Source organism: Chroicocephalus ridibundus, chromosome 16 (genome assembly GCF_963924245.1).
Source record: "Chroicocephalus ridibundus chromosome 16, bChrRid1.1, whole genome shotgun sequence".
Classification (NCBI taxonomy): domain Eukaryota; kingdom Metazoa; phylum Chordata; class Aves; order Charadriiformes; family Laridae; genus Chroicocephalus; species Chroicocephalus ridibundus.
In genome coordinates this window covers 10,329,428-10,345,185 of record NC_086299.1, presented here as the reverse complement: position 1 = coordinate 10,345,185, position 15,758 = coordinate 10,329,428, and the positions used below count along the sequence as shown (strand labels likewise).

The following is a 15,758-nucleotide window of genomic DNA, read 5'->3' as shown; positions in this document are numbered from 1 at the left end:
GGGCACAGGATGAGACATGGGATGGGGCAGAGGATTGACACAGGATGGGACATGGGGTGGACATGGGAAGGGGACACACCTGATGGGACATAGGACAGGGCACAAGATGGCTGTGGAATGGGATGTGGGATGGACACTGGATGGGACATAGGAGAGGGCATGGGATGGGATGGGAAACCTGGTGGGACATGGCATGGGATGTGGCATGGGACACCTGATGGGATGTGGGGTGAGAGATGGGAGAGGGCACGGGATGGACATGGGATGGGACACCTGATGGGATATGGGATGGACATGGGATGGGACTCGGGATGGACATGGGATGGGACACATGATGGACAAGGGATGGGACATGAGATGAACATGGGATGGGACACGGGATGGACATGGGCTGTGGACGCCTGGTGGGACGGGGATGGGACGTTGGAATGGACATGGGCTGTGGACACCTGGTGGGACGTAGAATGGGATGTGGGATGGATATGGGATGGGACAGATGATGGACAAGGGATGGGACACGAGATGGACGTGGGATGGGACATGGGATGGGACATGGGCTGTGGACACCTGGTGGGACATGGATGGGATGTGGGATGGACGTGGGGTGGGACACTGGATGGACATGAGCTGTGGACACCTGGTGGGACATGAGATGGGACAGATGATGGACAAGGGATGGGACACGAGATGGACATGGGATGGGACGTGGGATGGACAGGGGCTGTGGACACCTGGTGGGACATGGGATGGGATGCGGGATGGACGTGGGGTGGGACACTGGATGGACATGGGCTGTGGACACCTGGTGGGACATGAGCTGGGACAGATGATGGACAAGGGATGGGACACGAGATGGACATGGGGTGGGACGTGGGATGGGACATGGGATGGACAGGGGCAGGGGCCACAGGAGAGGACACCAGGTGAGCCCAGCGGGTGGCCCCACACCCATGTGTCCCCCTGTGTCCCCCCCGTGTCCCCCGCAGGCGGCGCCCCGGACCCCCGCAGCCTGACGGCCGGCAAGTTCACCTCGGGCATCACCGGATGCCTGCGGGGGCTGGCGCTGGCGCCCGCCGGGGCCCCCCGGCACCCCATCGACCTGCGGCACGGCGCGGTGGGGGGCTCCCCCGCCCCCCCCTGCCCCTCCTAACCCCCTCCCCCCAATGTATTTTGGGGGGGAATTTGGCCAATTTTATTCTTTTCCAAAAAAAAAAAAAGAAAAGCCAGGAGGAAACGGTGCTTCGCTGCCCCGGGGTGACTCCGGGGGGGGGAGGGGGGGGGGTGGGGGGGCCGGGACCCCCAAAAATGTTTACACACACACACACACACACACACACCCCCCGCCGCCCTGGTGCCCGGCGGGGTGGGGGCGCGAGGGACAATCGGGGTGCTGGGGGGGCCCCCCCCATGGGGACAGCTATTAAAGGAGAGAGAACCAGCCCGGCTGCCGTGTCTGGGGGGCTGCGCCGCGGGGGGGGGCGGGGGGGGGCATGGTATGGCGGGGGTGGGGGGTGTGATATGGGGGGTATGGTATGGGGGATATGGTATGGATGGGGGGTATGGGGGGGGGGAGAGTGGTATGTGGGGTATGGTATGGGGGTATGGGGGGGGTGATATAGGGGGTGGGGGGTGTGGTATGGGCGGTGATACGGGGGGGTGATATAGGGGGATACGGTATGGGGTGGGTGATATGGGGGGGTATGGTATGGGGGGGGTGATTTGGAGGCTATGGGGGGTATGGTGGGGAGGGTCCTATGTGGGGTGTGGTATGGGGGGGGGGCGATATGGGGGGGGTATGGTATAGGAGGGGTATGATGGGGGGTGGGGGGGAGGGTAGTATGGGGGTATGGTATGGGGGGGTGGTATGGGGAGATATGGTATTGGGGGGGTGATATGGGGGGTGATTTGGGGGTTATGGGGGGTGGGGTATGGGGGGGTATGGGGAGATATGGTATTGGGGGGGTGATATGGGGGGTGATTTGGGGGTTATGGGGGGGTGGGGTATGGGGGGGTATGGGGGGATATGTATTGGGGGGTGATTTGGGGGTTATGGGGGGGTATGGGGGGATATGGTATTGGGGGGTGATTTGGGGGTTATGGGGGGGTATGGGGGATATGGTATTGGGGGGTGATATGGGGGGTGATTTGGGGGTTATGGGGGGGTATGGTATGGGGGGGTATGGTATTGGGGGGGTGATATGGGGGGGGTATGGTATGGGGGGGTGATATGGCGGTTATGGTATGGGAGGGGTATGGTGGGGAGGGGGGTATGGGGGTGCAGGGGGTGGTATGGGGGGTTATGGGGGGCGTAGGGTACGGGGGGGTTAATAAGGGGGGGTATGGTATGGGAGGGGTTTTGGGGGGGACATTTGGGGGGGAGGGTGGTATGGGGGGCATGGTATGGGGCTGCAGGGGCTGGCATCGGGGGGTACGGTATGGGGGGGGTGTATGGGGGGGGGAGGGCGGTATGTGGGGTATGGTATGGGGGTGCCGGGGGTGGTATGGGGGGTGTATGCTATGGGGGGGGAATGGTATGGGGGGGGAATAGTATGGGGGGGTATGGTATGGGGGGGGAATGGTATGGGGGGGTATTGTATGGGGGGGTATGGTATGGGGGGGGAATGGTATGGGGGATTAGGGGTTATGGGGGGGTATGGTATGGGGGGGAATGGTATGGGGGGATATGGTATGGGGGGTTAGGGGTTATGGGGGGGGTATGGTATGGGGGGGTATTTGGGGTCATGGTATGGGGGGGGATGCAGGGGGGGTTATGGTATGGGGGGGTATGGTATGGGGGGGTATTGGGGGTCATGGTATGGGGGGGGATGCAGGGGGGGTTATGGTATGGGGGGGTATGGTATGGGGGGGGTATGGTATGGGGGGGTATGGTATGGGGGGTTAGGGGTTATGGGGGGGTATGGTATGGGGGGGTATGGTATGGGGGGTTAGGGGTTATGGGGGGGGTATGGTATGGGGGGTATGGTATGGGGGGGGTATTGGGGGTCATGCTATGGGGGGGGGGGGGGGATGCAGGGGGTGTTATGGTATGCGGGCCCGGGGGGGTACGGTACGGCAGGGGTATGGCATTGGGGTGCAGGGGGGAGGGTAGGGGGGCGGGGGGGGCGTACGGGAGCGCGGCAAGGGAGCCGGGGGGGGGGGGTCTGGAACGGGGGGGGTGGTGTTGGGGGGGGAGTGGTTCTGGGGTCCGGGGGGTGTGCGGTACGGACGGTGCGGGGACACACACACAGCCCCCGGTGCCGGGAGGAGCCGCCGCCGCCGCCACCGCCCCCGGCCCCGCCCCGCCCCGCGCAGGCCGCGCCCCGCGGCGCCTGGCGCGTCGCAGCACGTTGACGTCAGCGCCTCGCGCCCCTCAGCCCGTCGCGCGCGTGGCGTCACAGGCCCTGACGGCGGCGGCGGCGGCGGCGGGAGGGGCCGGGCGGGACCGGGTCGGGGCCGGGACAGGGGCCGCGGCCGGGGCAGGCCCGGGCCGGAGCAGGAGCAAAAGCAGGGGGGAGGAGGGGGAGGAGGGGGAGGAGGAGGAGGAGGAGGAGGAGGAGGCGGCGGGGGCGGCGGCGATGGCGCCGCGGTTGCAGCTGGAGAAGGCGGCGTGGCGTTGGACCGAGACGGTGCCGCCCGAGGCGGTGGCGCAGGAGCACATCGAAGCGGCCTACCGCGTCCGGCTGGAGCCCTGCCAGCGCGGCGCCTGCCGGTACCGCCCGCACCCCATCCCCGACCCCGCCCGCCGCCTCCCCACGCCCCCTAACCCCGGCCCTCGGGGCTACGGGGACCCCAAACCTTCCCCCCAACCCCCCGTGTTTGGGGCCTGGGGGATCCCCCTTCCCTCCTCCGGCGTTCTCACCCCACAGGACCGGGGGGAGGACACACCTTTCGCCTCCCTCCCGTGAGGCTGGGGAGGCACCAGCCCTTTCTGGGTCCCTCATGGTTGATGGGGACACCCCCCCCCCCCATTCCCTTCTTCGGGACCCCCATTCCCTGGGGTTTGGGCGGCTGTGTGTGTGTGTGAGTCTCTCCTCGTCCAGCTCCCCAGATACTGGGGAGACCCCCGTGGTTGTGGGGGCCCTTCTCCTTGCCTGGCTCTTCAGATATAGATCACGCACACCCCCGGGGTTACGGGGGATCCCTGTCTTTGCCTGGCTCCCCAGATATAGGGGACTCCCTCGGGGTTGTGGGGGTCTCCTCTCCTTTCCTGGCTCCCCAGATATAGGGAACCTCCCTGGGTCCTGTACTCTTCCCTGGGGTTCCCCTTATTTTCCCCCTCCGCCTCTGGTTCTCCATCCCTTGTTGGGGGATGGAGATCCATCCCAAGGGGTCTCCTTGTTTTCCCTAACTATTTTTTGGGGGTATGGGGGACCCCTGTCCCGCCCCGTTCACTCTAATTAGCATTCTGGGGTCCCCCTTGTTGTCCTCATGCCCCACAGTCACCTCCCCAGGGGACAACGACATCCCGTCTGCTGGGGGTGACAGTTGGGACGGGTGCTGGTTCTGCAGGAGGAACTGCCGGGGGAACCCCAACTGCCTGGTGGGCATCGGGGAGCACGTCTGGCTGGGCGAGATAGATGAGAACAGCTTCCACAACATCGATGACCCCAACTGCGAGCGCCGCAAGAAGGTAGATCCCTCCCCCCCGCCCCCCCCCAGCCCCCCAGAAAAGCCCGTTTCGGTCCCTGGGGGAAGATGGGGACAAGGGGAGGTGACACCCCATGTCCCCCAGGGAGTTTGGGACGCGGCTGTCTGCGTGATGCCGCAGCGGCTTTTTCCTGACAAACAGCCATAAAGTGGCTGCCCCAACTGCTGGATTTCTGCTTGCTCTTCTGCAGCGGCGAGTGACGACTGTTGCTTTCTCTCTTACGCCAGAACGCGTTCGTGGGCTTAACGAACCTCGGCGCCACGTGCTACGTCAACACTTTCTTGCAGATGTGGTTTCTTAACTTGGAGCTCCGGCAGGCCCTCTACTTGTGTCCCAGCGCCAACTGCGAGTACGCGGCCGGAGAGGGCATCCCAAAAGACAAAGGTGGGTGGTTTTGCTCATTTTCTCCTAAAATTTTACACGCCGGCATCAGCTTTGGGATAACATTTCTTGGGAGAATCGTTGGGTGAAGCTACAACCGCTCGTCCGATCTCCACACTGTTGGTTTTGAGTCCATCACCCGGCTTTTAGGAGCAAACCATCCTTTACCTGGGTTATTTCTTAAATCGATGTGATCTAACCTGATTAAAAAATCCGATTTGGTTTTGTTTCTTGCCGAGCTGCTTCCCAAACTGGTTCCCAGCTTAAGGATGGTGCTGGGGGTGGAAGCACATGGGTTGGGGCTGATCTGCGCTACCGTGGAGCTGCGCTCACCCCGTGGGAGGGCGAAAATTTCGGTCCCAATTGCTGGCACAGTGGACACAACGGCCTCGGGCAGCGTACCTTTATGTATGGTGTTGGTGCTGTAGGTGCACTCTGCATCAGGGCAGCTGCCTGATTTCTTCTGTTCCTGTTTTTATGGTATTTTTAAATGATGTCTCACCATTTTGGGTAAAAAAAGAAGCTGTTGCTACCATGTAATCTGTGCACGCTGCGTAAACCGTTCACTCACAGCTCGTGCTAGGCACCGCGGGATATTTACGGTGGGACTCGATGATTTTAAGGGTCTTTTCCAACCTAAAATATTCTATGTTCCTATGATATTTGGCCTGCGCTGGGACTTTGCTGTCATCACTGACACGAACCGCTTCAGTTCTCGTGACGATTTAAAACAGCTTCTAAAAAACCTATCGCTTCTAATCATTAAATTTACCCCTACAAAGAAAGGACGAGCGAATTACTTGGAACGGTTACCTCTCGCCTTGCGTTACTCGCTGTAACTTATGCAACTTGTTGTTTTTAATAGACTACGAGCCTCAGACCATTTGCGAACACCTGCAGTACTTGTTCGCCTTGCTGCAGAACAGCAAAAGGCGATACATCGATCCCTCTGGCTTCGTCAAGGCGCTGGGCTTGGACACGGGGCAGCAGCAGGTAGGTTTGAGGCACACCCCTGGAGTAATTACCTTCTTTAAAGCAGCGTGAAACTGCCCTTTTTATGTTATTTTAGCGTCTCTTTTACGTTCTTTTAGCCGGGATCTGCTTCTTGGTACAAACACAAAGGGAGAAGCGGTGCTCAGGGCCCTTCCCTTCCTAGTGGGAGATCAGGAGGAGCCCAGGGAGCATGGGATGGGATGGGGAGTGTTGTTAGCGCCTGATCAACCCCCGGCACCGTGTGGGGTGGGATCCCTGAGGGTCCTTTCACAGGTGCTTTGTGGGCTGCTCCTCCCAGGGCAGGGAAATTGTTGACAGTGGGTAGTTCAGCGGGGGTTGAAGGGCCCTCGCAGGGCGAGAAGGCCTCGGTCAAGTCACCCAGAGCCAGCCAAGGTCCAGTGTGAGCGCGTGGGGCAGAGAAAGCGCAGATAGAGAGGGACGAGCACCTCGTCCGAGTCCTGCGGGGCTGTCTCTGAAGCTGATGAGAGCTCAGGAGAAAGGCACGGCTTGAAAATATGCTTTTGAGAAGCGAGAGGGAGATTGTTGGAGGAAGAGCCCGAGCGCCGGCGTGCGTTTCCTCGGGAGGATGCGGGAGGGGAAGGAAGCGGTCACTACCGACCGGGTGATACTAAAGGACAGCCGGGAGAGGCCAAAGCCCCTTTGTTTTTGGAAGAGGAGAGTGAGGATGGGAGAGGAAGGGCCTGAGATGAGTGTGGGGAGGCTCCCGAGCCTTGCGCAAATTCACAGTGCAGCTTCTCGCTTTTGGGGTGCTTTAATTTCCCTTCTCACCTACAATTCAAGCAGGGACAGCTTGAATTGCATGCCGAGCTTTGAAAGAGGAGCATTAACGGGCTAGAAGACTCTGCAGGAATGTGTGGTTTTTTGTGTTTTTTTTTTTTTGTTTTTTTTTTTCCCCCTTCCAGAGCCCTGCGAGGAGCGGGGCAGAAGTCAAACCACCCGGCGCGGCTGGCCGGGAGCCAGGGTAACTCACGCCGTGGTCTCATGCTGGGGGCCTCGCGCTCCTTTTAGACAAATTCCTCTTTTTTTTTTTTTTTTTTTCTTTTTTTTTTTTATTTTCTTTAGTTCTCACGACTGGTCTTTTTTTTTTTTTTTTTTTTTTTTTTCTCCCCTGTTCTCTCTATTCGGTGCACGCCAGAGCCTCCGCGTAGCCTGTGTGTGGGACTCCGGGGTAATTTGCAGTAAATTAGCGACGAGGTTGTGATTGGGCTTTGTGCTGTGGCGTGTTGTTAAGGGACTTGGCTTTCTCTTCCAGGATGCCCAGGAGTTTTCAAAGCTCTTCATGTCACTGCTGGAAGATACTTTATCCAAACAAAAAAACCCAGATGTTCGAAACATAGTGCAAAAGCAGTTCTGTGGAGAGTACGCCTATGTCACGGTGTAAGTATTTGGTCTTGGGGAAGAACCTTTCTGTAAATATCTAAACATTTTAGAAGTAATTGAGGGAGGGAAAAGGTCCTTCCTCACAGCTGGAGCAGGCAGGTAAGCCTCTGCCGAAACATTTTTGTAAGAGGTTTTCAGCTCTTGGGTTTCCTGATCCTGTGCGCGTGGTGGTGTTGCGCTGCTTCAGCTGCTTTTAATCCCTTCGTGAAAATTCGGCGATTAAACCCGCTAACCGTAAACCAGTTAATGGAGCAAGTCTTGCTCGCTCCAGTAAGAAAAGAGCGTGCTCAGGTGTCGTATTTTCATTCCTGCCTTCTCAGAGCTGTGGGTTTTGCTTCAAAAATGATACAAAAAGGTGCCTGCGAGTTCCAAGCAGGTGCTTTCCCTGGTAGATACTGTTATCCCGGTACCACCTTTTTGCAGCGTGTGTGGAGGTGTGAACCGCGGTAATTGTGCTGTAAACAACTACTCCTACTGTTTTTTTAGCTCAAGTAGTTTACTAGTGGCCAGAGAGTTCAGACACGTGAACCAGTGAACTGACCTCATGTGGTTTTGTCTTTTTTTTTTTTTTTTGTCTTTTTTCCAATCCTAGCTGCAACCAGTGTGGCAGGGAGTCCAAACTCGTGTCTAAATTCTACGAGCTGGAGTTAAACATCCAAGGGCACAAGCAGTTGACAGACTGTATAACGGAATTTCTTAAGGTACGAGCTGGTTGGGTTTTGACTCCTGCTATTCTTAGCAAGGTGTTTTAATCCCTTCCTTCAATTGGCAGCCTTTGAGGTCGGTATCGGAGCGAAGCGACTTGGGTTGTCTCAGTGAGATGCATGCAAAAGGAAATGTTGTTTTTTTTTCTGCGGATCCAGAAAATGAAGATTGAGTCATGCGAGCGAGGAGTGGCTCTGGGCCAAAACATAACTTCAAAAAGCACTGCGAAGTCGCTGGGAAAGTTAAAATACTTTCCCGGCAAAGTTGGGAAAAAGTCCCCTGAAGTGTTACAAGGAGTCCCAGCGTGCTTTGTCATGGATAGCACCGGGAGAATGGCTGCTTTTTGTGTTTTCTATGTCGGTGCTTATCTGCATGGCAACAGGAGACATTCCCCGCTTGAAAATGCGCCCTCAAAAATACTAGGGAGGGCTGGGAATAGCTGCCGGAACAGCTGCAAGTGCTCTTAATTCGACTTGAAAATTTGCCTAGATCTTAAGTAGAGATCCGGCATCCTAGAGGTTTGAGGTGTGGATTCAACTGAAAATATTTAGGGCAGAACTAACCTGAAACGTGAGTCTGTACCTGAGCTGGCCGCCTGTTGGGCAGCGGCTTCGCTGATGCGCTCAGCAAACCGGTTGCTCGGCTTGCGGAAGGTCTGCTATGAAAAAAGACCGGTTTGTGTACGTGCGTTAAAATCCTGAAACGGGGAACTTCAAGTTTGTCTGCTCCTCCTTCGAAGGAAGCCAGCCGGTGACCTCGTTTGGGGCAGCTGGAGTTTTCCGCTGCCTTCCTCCTGCCGTTGGATCTGCTTAGGCGTAGGCGATGGCTCCAACACGTGATGTTTGGCTGAGCACGAGAGGATTGGAGTTTGCAGGCTAAAATGTGGCTTTACATTAACTTGGTCCGTGTGAGCTCGTAAAAGGGCGATTTAATTATTTCATTTTTCCGTAGCCCTTAGTGTAAACCAGCTCAGGCAAGTGGAGAGCAAACCCGGCGGCCTTGTAAGCGCCCTGAGAACAGGGCTTGATTCCGCCTAAAATTTTCCTTAAAAGTGAGAGCGGCCTACTATGGCCACGCTGTAAAGCGCGTTTATTAGCGTGCGTTTTCCACCGAGCGATTATTTTGGAAAGCAGCTGGGTAGAGACTTAAATGGTTAAAATAAGCGTGCGCTTTTCAGTCTCCAGCTGTCGAGTAGCTTGGACTGGTTGACTTGTCGGTGGTAACCTCTTTCTGCCTCCCCTCCCCGCTCAGGAAGAAAAATTAGAAGGGGACAATCGTTATTTTTGCGAAACTTGTCAGAGTAAGCAGAACGCCACGAGGAAGATCAGGCTGCTGAGTCTTCCCTGCACGCTCAACCTGCAGCTGATGCGTTTCGTGTTTGACAGGTAAGCCTCTCGCCGGAGCGTGGGCTGTAAATGCTGGAGCACCCTGGGTTGCCGGGAAGCTCTTTGGGAAGCCACCTGCTCCCCTCTCTCTCTCTGCCTTGATTTGGGAGCTTGAGGATTGAGTGCGTGGATGAGCTTCCCTGGGGATGCTCGGTGGGTTTCAAGGGGGGTTATTTTGAGGTGTGAACCGTTATTTGCTGTCCCCCCTGAACCGAAGCTTTGCCTCCGCACAGACAAACTGGCCATAAGAAAAAGCTCAACACCTACATCGGCTTCTCCGAGCTGCTTGACATGGAGCCTTTTATGGAACAAAAAAGTGAGTTTTGTGCGCTGTGTTTCATTAACTTTACCTGCCGCCCCTCGGCAGACGAGAGGAGATCTCCCCTGAATGCCCTTTTTGATGAAAAATTATGTCAAGAGTTGTTTGAAGCTCGCGTTTCAAATAACTGCCTCGCTAAGTGGGTTGTGGAAGCCGCAACCTACTTAAGGAGGTCTCGGAGAGATGCTGGTTCAAGTGCAGCCCTTGTCCGCTGCCTTGCCAAAACGTTAAGTGCTGGGAGACAAAAGGTTTGTTCTGTTTCATCCGGAGCGCCACGTAACTGCCGCTTTCCTTCCAGATGGCGTCTACGTGTATGAACTCAGCGCCGTCCTCATACACCGGGGCGTGAGCGCCTACTCCGGGCACTACATCGCCCACGTGAAGGATCCGCAGACGGGCGAGTGGTACAAGTTCAACGACGAAGACATAGAAAAGATGGAGGGGAAGAAACTGCAGTTGGGGATTGAGGAAGATCTAGGTAAAACCTTTCAGTTGTGAGTGCCCTTTTCAAATAACTCTTTTCACCCAAAACACGGAGGCTGAATACGTGGAGGCCCTTGTTACTCGTAAAACAAAAGCGCTCCTACGCGTGCTGTCACGGCTTGGGAGTAATGTGTGAAACGGCAGTTCTGTTAATTGCAGCCAGATTGTCTTCGTTTCAGGCCCGTGTGAGTGTTTACGCACACCTCGTGATCAGTTCCTCCGCTCTAGTATTTCTCTTGCCTGCCGCATGACAGATAAGGCGCTGATAACGCGGGCAGCAAGTTGCCTATCGGGATGAAACACAAGTTGCCGCTTCCTTGGCCGCTGTGCGAAAGGAGGCTTGGGAACAGATAACAAGATTACTTTCAGTTTCCCTAACACATTATGTTTTTATTTCCACTGAGGAGTTTTACTTGGAGGCAGTGAAGAGTCTCTGGTAAAAAAAAAAAAAAAAAAATCTTAAGCCAAATAACGGCTTGGAAGCCCAAACTGCCTTTTTACTTCGCACTTTTTATTTCTCTTTTATGTTCTTCTGTTCTACCGTTGCCGGCTCATTTTGTGCAATGTCCCGTTGCTGCCCAGATAACCGCGTTCCCGGGACAGGACAGGGTCTGGATTTCTCGGAGAGCTTGGGCTGAGGCTGGACCTGTGGGTTTCTGGGTCTGCAGTGGGTATATAGGAACGGTTCGGCCATTAAATTGGCATTTTGAGTGTTCGGATTTGCGGTCGCTCAGCGTTCCTTAGCGCCGGACGCTTTGCAGTATTGGGAAACAGGGAAGTTTAATGCCAGAAATTTCGCTTACAATGCGAGCGGTCCGTTCCCAGAAACACCGGGACGCTCATGCTTTGCTGCAATAGGACTTCATGAAACGTTGCCTTTCTTTAAAGCATCCTTAAATTAACAGCTGCGTGAAAAGACACCCTCGGATGTATTTGCTCCCTTAGTTTGTTGTAAAGCCGCGCCAGCCTGAGCGCACCCTTGAGCGGGACTGGGACGTTCCCTTGCCTCTCCCGCTTCCTTCCCGGTGCGCATCCGCACGGTGCCGCTTTATTTTCAGCTCCCTTGCTAGTAAACAGCTTCTTGCATTTCATCGCGACGTACATAAACGCCGCCTGCCACGGGAGAGGCTTTCTCATCCGGTTAATGTTCGACTGCCGCTTGCTTGCAAGCGAATTGTGAAGCTGGCTAGACATCTAGTGGTGTAAGATAGAAAAAGAAGCCCTGAAAGGGAAAAAGAGGTCTCTCAGCCTTTCTTTTTCACCTCCCGACTTACCCAGCGGAGCAAAATCGGATGCGAATAAACCGATTTTGTAAAGGTTTATGCTTAACATCAAGTAAGTGTTCCTGCTGAAATACAAGGCTGGGTGAAGGACAGGAGTAAAAGCGCGTTTAGAAGCCTCTGGGGGCTGGGAGTCTTAGTAGATTTATCCAATGTTGATGCTATTTGCCTACTCCAAGCAAAACTGAGAGGCTGCTTCGTTACAAATACCTGCGACAGCGGGAGAAGGTCAGTAATGTAAAGCAGAGGGCTGCTGTGGGGAAGAGTCCTGCAGCCTGGCCCCGCAGATGGGAACAATTTAGAAAATATTTGGAGAAAACGCAAATAAAGAGCGTCTAGGAAGTCCCCTGGACGGTACGAGTGGGAAAGGCACGTGAATTTTTCCAGAATTTGGGAAAGACAGATGCTTTTCTTGATATGTCAACGTTCCGTTTAGAGTTTGACCCGTGGAGGGTTGTTCCTTTAATTTTTTTAAAAAGGGTTGATTTTTGAAGCTGCAGCTGTAGGTAAGTATTTTTGCCTCGCCTGGCAGCCTGTCTGCGACACGAGTTCACGTCGCGCCACCGGCTGCTCTGAAATGGCCGTTTCCGCGGCCGTTCGCTCCGTGAAAGCGTGCGTTTTGTCGCATACGCAGTCACCTGTAAACAAGACTTTTCTTCCCCGAGGGTTTGACTCCGCTCTTTGGTGCCAGGACACCAGAACAAGAGGCAGAGGGGAGAAGGGATGTTTTTGCAAGGGCAGCTTTTTGGCTCGGTGAGGTTTAATTGGGGAGAGAAGAAAGGCTCTTGGAGAGGGCGGTTGAGAGCAGGCTCCTAATTTTAGTCCCTTTGAATTACCCTGCCTCCAGAAACGCTGGAGGGATTTGGGTCTTTCTTTGGGATACAATTTTGGCTCGTGCCAAGCCCAATGCTTGGCACAAAGATGCCTGGCAGGGCGCAGCGGGGCGAGGGAAGCCGGCTAGGTGGCAAACTCGTCCCGTTAACGGAGAATCAGTAAGCGAGCTGGTGTGTTCATGATGGTTTTTTTTGCCTTCTGTACCGCAGCGGAACCTTCTAAAGCCCAGACTCGTAAACCGAAATGTGGGAAAGGGACTCACTGCTCCCGCAATGCTTACATGCTGGTGTACAGGCTGCAAACCCGGGAGAAATCTCTGACCGTCGAAGTACCAGGTAAGTAAGTGAGCTTTGACTCTCCTGGCCTCAGCGTCTCGTCTTGGGATGCTCCAGGAGGGCCAGGAGGCGGGCTTTTCCTTGAAATCCCTTTTGCGACCGCTTTCCGGGAGCCCGGAAGGTGCTGTATGGAGACTTGGTGTCATGACCGGCGAAACCCCTCGCACTTAAATCATATTAGCCTGCCGATCCCGCCCCTGTGCCCGCTCAGACCTCGCTGTCGTAACCAGCTGGAGGAGATCACCCCGCTGGGAGCCACGTGCGGCGGCGGGAGTGATGGGATTCGCAGCCGAGATCCCGCAGGAACCGCTCGGGTTCCTGAAGGCGAAGGAGAACAGCGTGATTAAATGTCATTGGCAGTGCACGCGCTGTGCTGGAGGTGAATAATCCTGACAGATGTCAGGTTTCTTCTGCGAGTGCTTAATCTTTTGCCGTACTGAGACTAAACGGCATGGAAAATAAGAGGATCCAAGCCCTGAACAAGAGTTTTGTACAAGCGGGTTCGTGTCTCGCTTTAGAATTGCTGGGGGTGGCAGAAATCCCTGTAGGTTTGGCCTGTGGATTTAACGATGCTTCGCGTTTGCGTGCTACTCGATTAGAAATATTAATTAGGCCCCTGGTGCTGACGGGGAGGGAGGTGCGTTCCACCTTCTTCCCTCTCCTGCGAAGCGGGGGCAGCGGAGGTGGCGCGTCCCCTTTGGACCCCCCTTTTTGTTCAGGTTATCTGGATGTGAAGGGGGTAAATCGTACAGCTTTCTCCCCCCCCTCCCCACCAATAACAGCACCAAACCTTTTCCAGCCCCACCGCCACTAAAACCCACCCTCCGAGCTCCGCGGCTTTGGGAATCGGCGCTAATTCCTGCCTCAAATCCGCATTTTCAGTCTGTTTCCTGAGCTCTCTTGCACTCCCTTTCCTCCTACCCCTCTGCCCTAAACAATAACTCAGCAAAAGCCTCTCCACCCAGCTCCGAATTCCTGCGCGGCCCCGCGGTTGCCTTTGTTTCCCGTGGAAGCCTGCCAGGGAACAGGGAGCGAAGGGCAGCAGTCGAGCCGTGCGGTTGCGGGGAGGTTTCATGCAACTGTAAATTTGAGGCATTTTGCTTTGATGCCGTTAAAAGCGGCTTTTCCGGGACGGTGGAGAGACATAACTCGGCGCTGACCTCAAGGGCTTCAAACTGGTTGTTTTTTAACGCTGTGGATTCTCCCCGAGGTGGATATTGTGCTCTCTGGCCACACAAGCATTAACCTTTCGGGGGAAATATTTTAGCTCTTCGAAATACTGCTAAATAGGAAGAGGCTTCAGATAAGCAGTGCTTTCCCCCTCCCTTAGACCAGCCCTGCGAGGGAAGCGTTTAATCTTTTTTTCCTCTGCTGAAGTTTGATTTGTTTGTTTGGTTTTTTCCATCGGCGACAGCAAAATTTCCTGTTTTCTTCACCTTCCCGTCGACACCGGGAGCTGCCCCGGCTTATCTCCCGTCTCCTGAGGGCTTTTTGCCCTTGGCTTTGCAACGTGCTTGACCCCTCTTGCTGCGATCGCGCCTCCCCTGGGGCTGCACGTCGGGATGAGCTTCGGATGTATCTGTAGGACGAGAAGCTCTCGCTTTCTCCCTTGGGAATGACGGGGCCTTGCTTTCGGTGGGAGGCAGAGAAATGGCCGGAGCGAGAGGAATAGCAGGGAGGGATCGAAGCAGGCAGCGTCCTGCCGCGCTCCGGCTCTCCAACCTCTCGCCAAACCCCACCGCACTCGGCACAACTGCCAGCGCTCGGCGTAGGTTTGTTCGCAAGCAAAGGATTTCTCTTAAAAGCGGCGACCGGCCCCGAGTAAATTATTTTCTTGGGGCGTTGTTGTACGGCGTGGGGTAGTTGCATTTAATCATCTACAACCATAAACATCCCAGAGAGCAACGTCCGCGGGCTTGGCTTTCGGGAAGACCTCGTGTGTCGGTAGCCACGTGGGGGGAATTTTTTAAGGCTTGCCGTTATCCCCAGATAACCGATGGCGGGGATAATTACCATGATTGGCCTTTTTCCTTGAAACGACTGCTTTTTTTCCTTCGTTCCCAACAGCTTTTCTGCAGGAGCTGGTCGAGCGGGATAACTGCAAGTTTGAGGAGTGGTGCAACGAAATGGCCGAGATGCGCAAACAGAGCGTGGCCAGAGGCAAAATCAAACACGAAGAGGTGAAGGAGCTCTACAAAAGGTTACCTGCTGAAGCTGGTCTGTAAGATATTGTGGTAGTATTTTGTAGTAGAGCCTTGTTAAGATTAGTGATGTGTTGTAACTAACCCACAACTCGCTTCTGTGGCCTAATGCTTCGCTGGAAGGCATTAGCCGTAGCCCCCTCGGAAGAGGAATAGCGATCGCCGTCTGTTGTTGCTTCGCGCGTGCTTAGAATTTGTTTTTCCTCTCTTGTTTTTTCTGCCTTAACCTATTTTTCTCCGGGTTTTTTGCTCATTCTCATGGCCTCCGGCGTTGCTAATTCCCTCTCGCTCCTTCCCCATCAGTCTCTCCTGCGTGCTTCCATGCATTGTGACTGTTTTCTTCTGCCCGGTGAGCAGCTTGTCTCGTTAGCGCTTGGTAGCATCGAGGCAGAATAAACGGCCGGTCTCAAACTGCCAGCTCACGGCAAGTTTGGGAGCTGTTGATCCGAATTAATCAGCAGGTAACAGGGCAGGAGAATGCCTGACCTCCAGCAGAAAACGATTTAATTCATCCCCGCCAGTGTTTCGAAGGCGCATGGCTAAACCTCGAGGTCCATCCGATGAATGACTGGGGTTAATCCTTTCCGACTGCTCCTTGTGTCTTGTCGCTTTAGCATGTCTGAGCACGAGGATTTTTATTCCCCTCCTCGTTTTTTCTCTCCCGTCGCCCTCCAAACAAGTGTAGAGGTGCTTGCTCTGCCCATCCAGCGTGGGGAGTTCCTCTCCGCTGCGTGCATCTCCTAAAAACTCCAGGAGCTCCGTAATTAAAGACTTTAAAATGCGTTTAATTGCG

At 55.2% G+C, this 15,758-nt stretch overlaps 2 protein-coding genes across 7 annotated transcripts in view; both read left to right on the top strand.

The window, feature by feature from the left end:
* HSPG2 (heparan sulfate proteoglycan 2) overlaps positions 1-1,417 on the top strand; it is a 55,097-nt gene extending 53,680 nt beyond the window's left edge. Inside the window, exon 89 of the mRNA XM_063354125.1 lies at positions 987-1,417. Coding sequence (XP_063210195.1) covers positions 987-1,150 — 164 coding nt within the window. The 3' untranslated portion in view covers positions 1,151-1,417. The remainder of the gene's footprint in view (positions 1-986) is intronic.
* A 2,120-nt stretch (positions 1,418-3,537) lies between these two features.
* USP48 (ubiquitin specific peptidase 48) overlaps positions 3,538-15,758 on the top strand; it is a 29,595-nt gene continuing 17,374 nt past the window's right edge. For 5 of the 6 annotated variants that reach the window (XR_010073490.1, XR_010073489.1, XM_063353716.1 and 2 more), the window contains exons 1-11: positions 3,538-3,709; positions 4,510-4,630; positions 4,876-5,032; positions 5,895-6,022; positions 7,296-7,420; positions 8,016-8,124; positions 9,380-9,513; positions 9,747-9,829; positions 10,131-10,310; positions 12,639-12,764; positions 14,832-14,981. Coding sequence is in view for 4 of the 6 variants with exons in the window: in XM_063353716.1 (XP_063209786.1) it covers positions 3,576-3,709; positions 4,510-4,630; positions 4,876-5,032; positions 5,895-6,022; positions 7,296-7,420; positions 8,016-8,124; positions 9,380-9,513; positions 9,747-9,829; positions 10,131-10,310; positions 12,639-12,764; positions 14,832-14,981 (1,447 nt within the window). In the remaining 2 variants the exon portion in view is untranslated. The remainder of the gene's footprint in view (positions 3,710-4,509; positions 4,631-4,875; positions 5,033-5,894; positions 6,023-7,295; positions 7,421-8,015; positions 8,125-9,379; positions 9,514-9,746; positions 9,830-10,130; positions 10,311-12,638; positions 12,765-14,831; positions 14,982-15,758) is intronic. The other variant, XM_063353714.1, reaches the window with a different exon arrangement.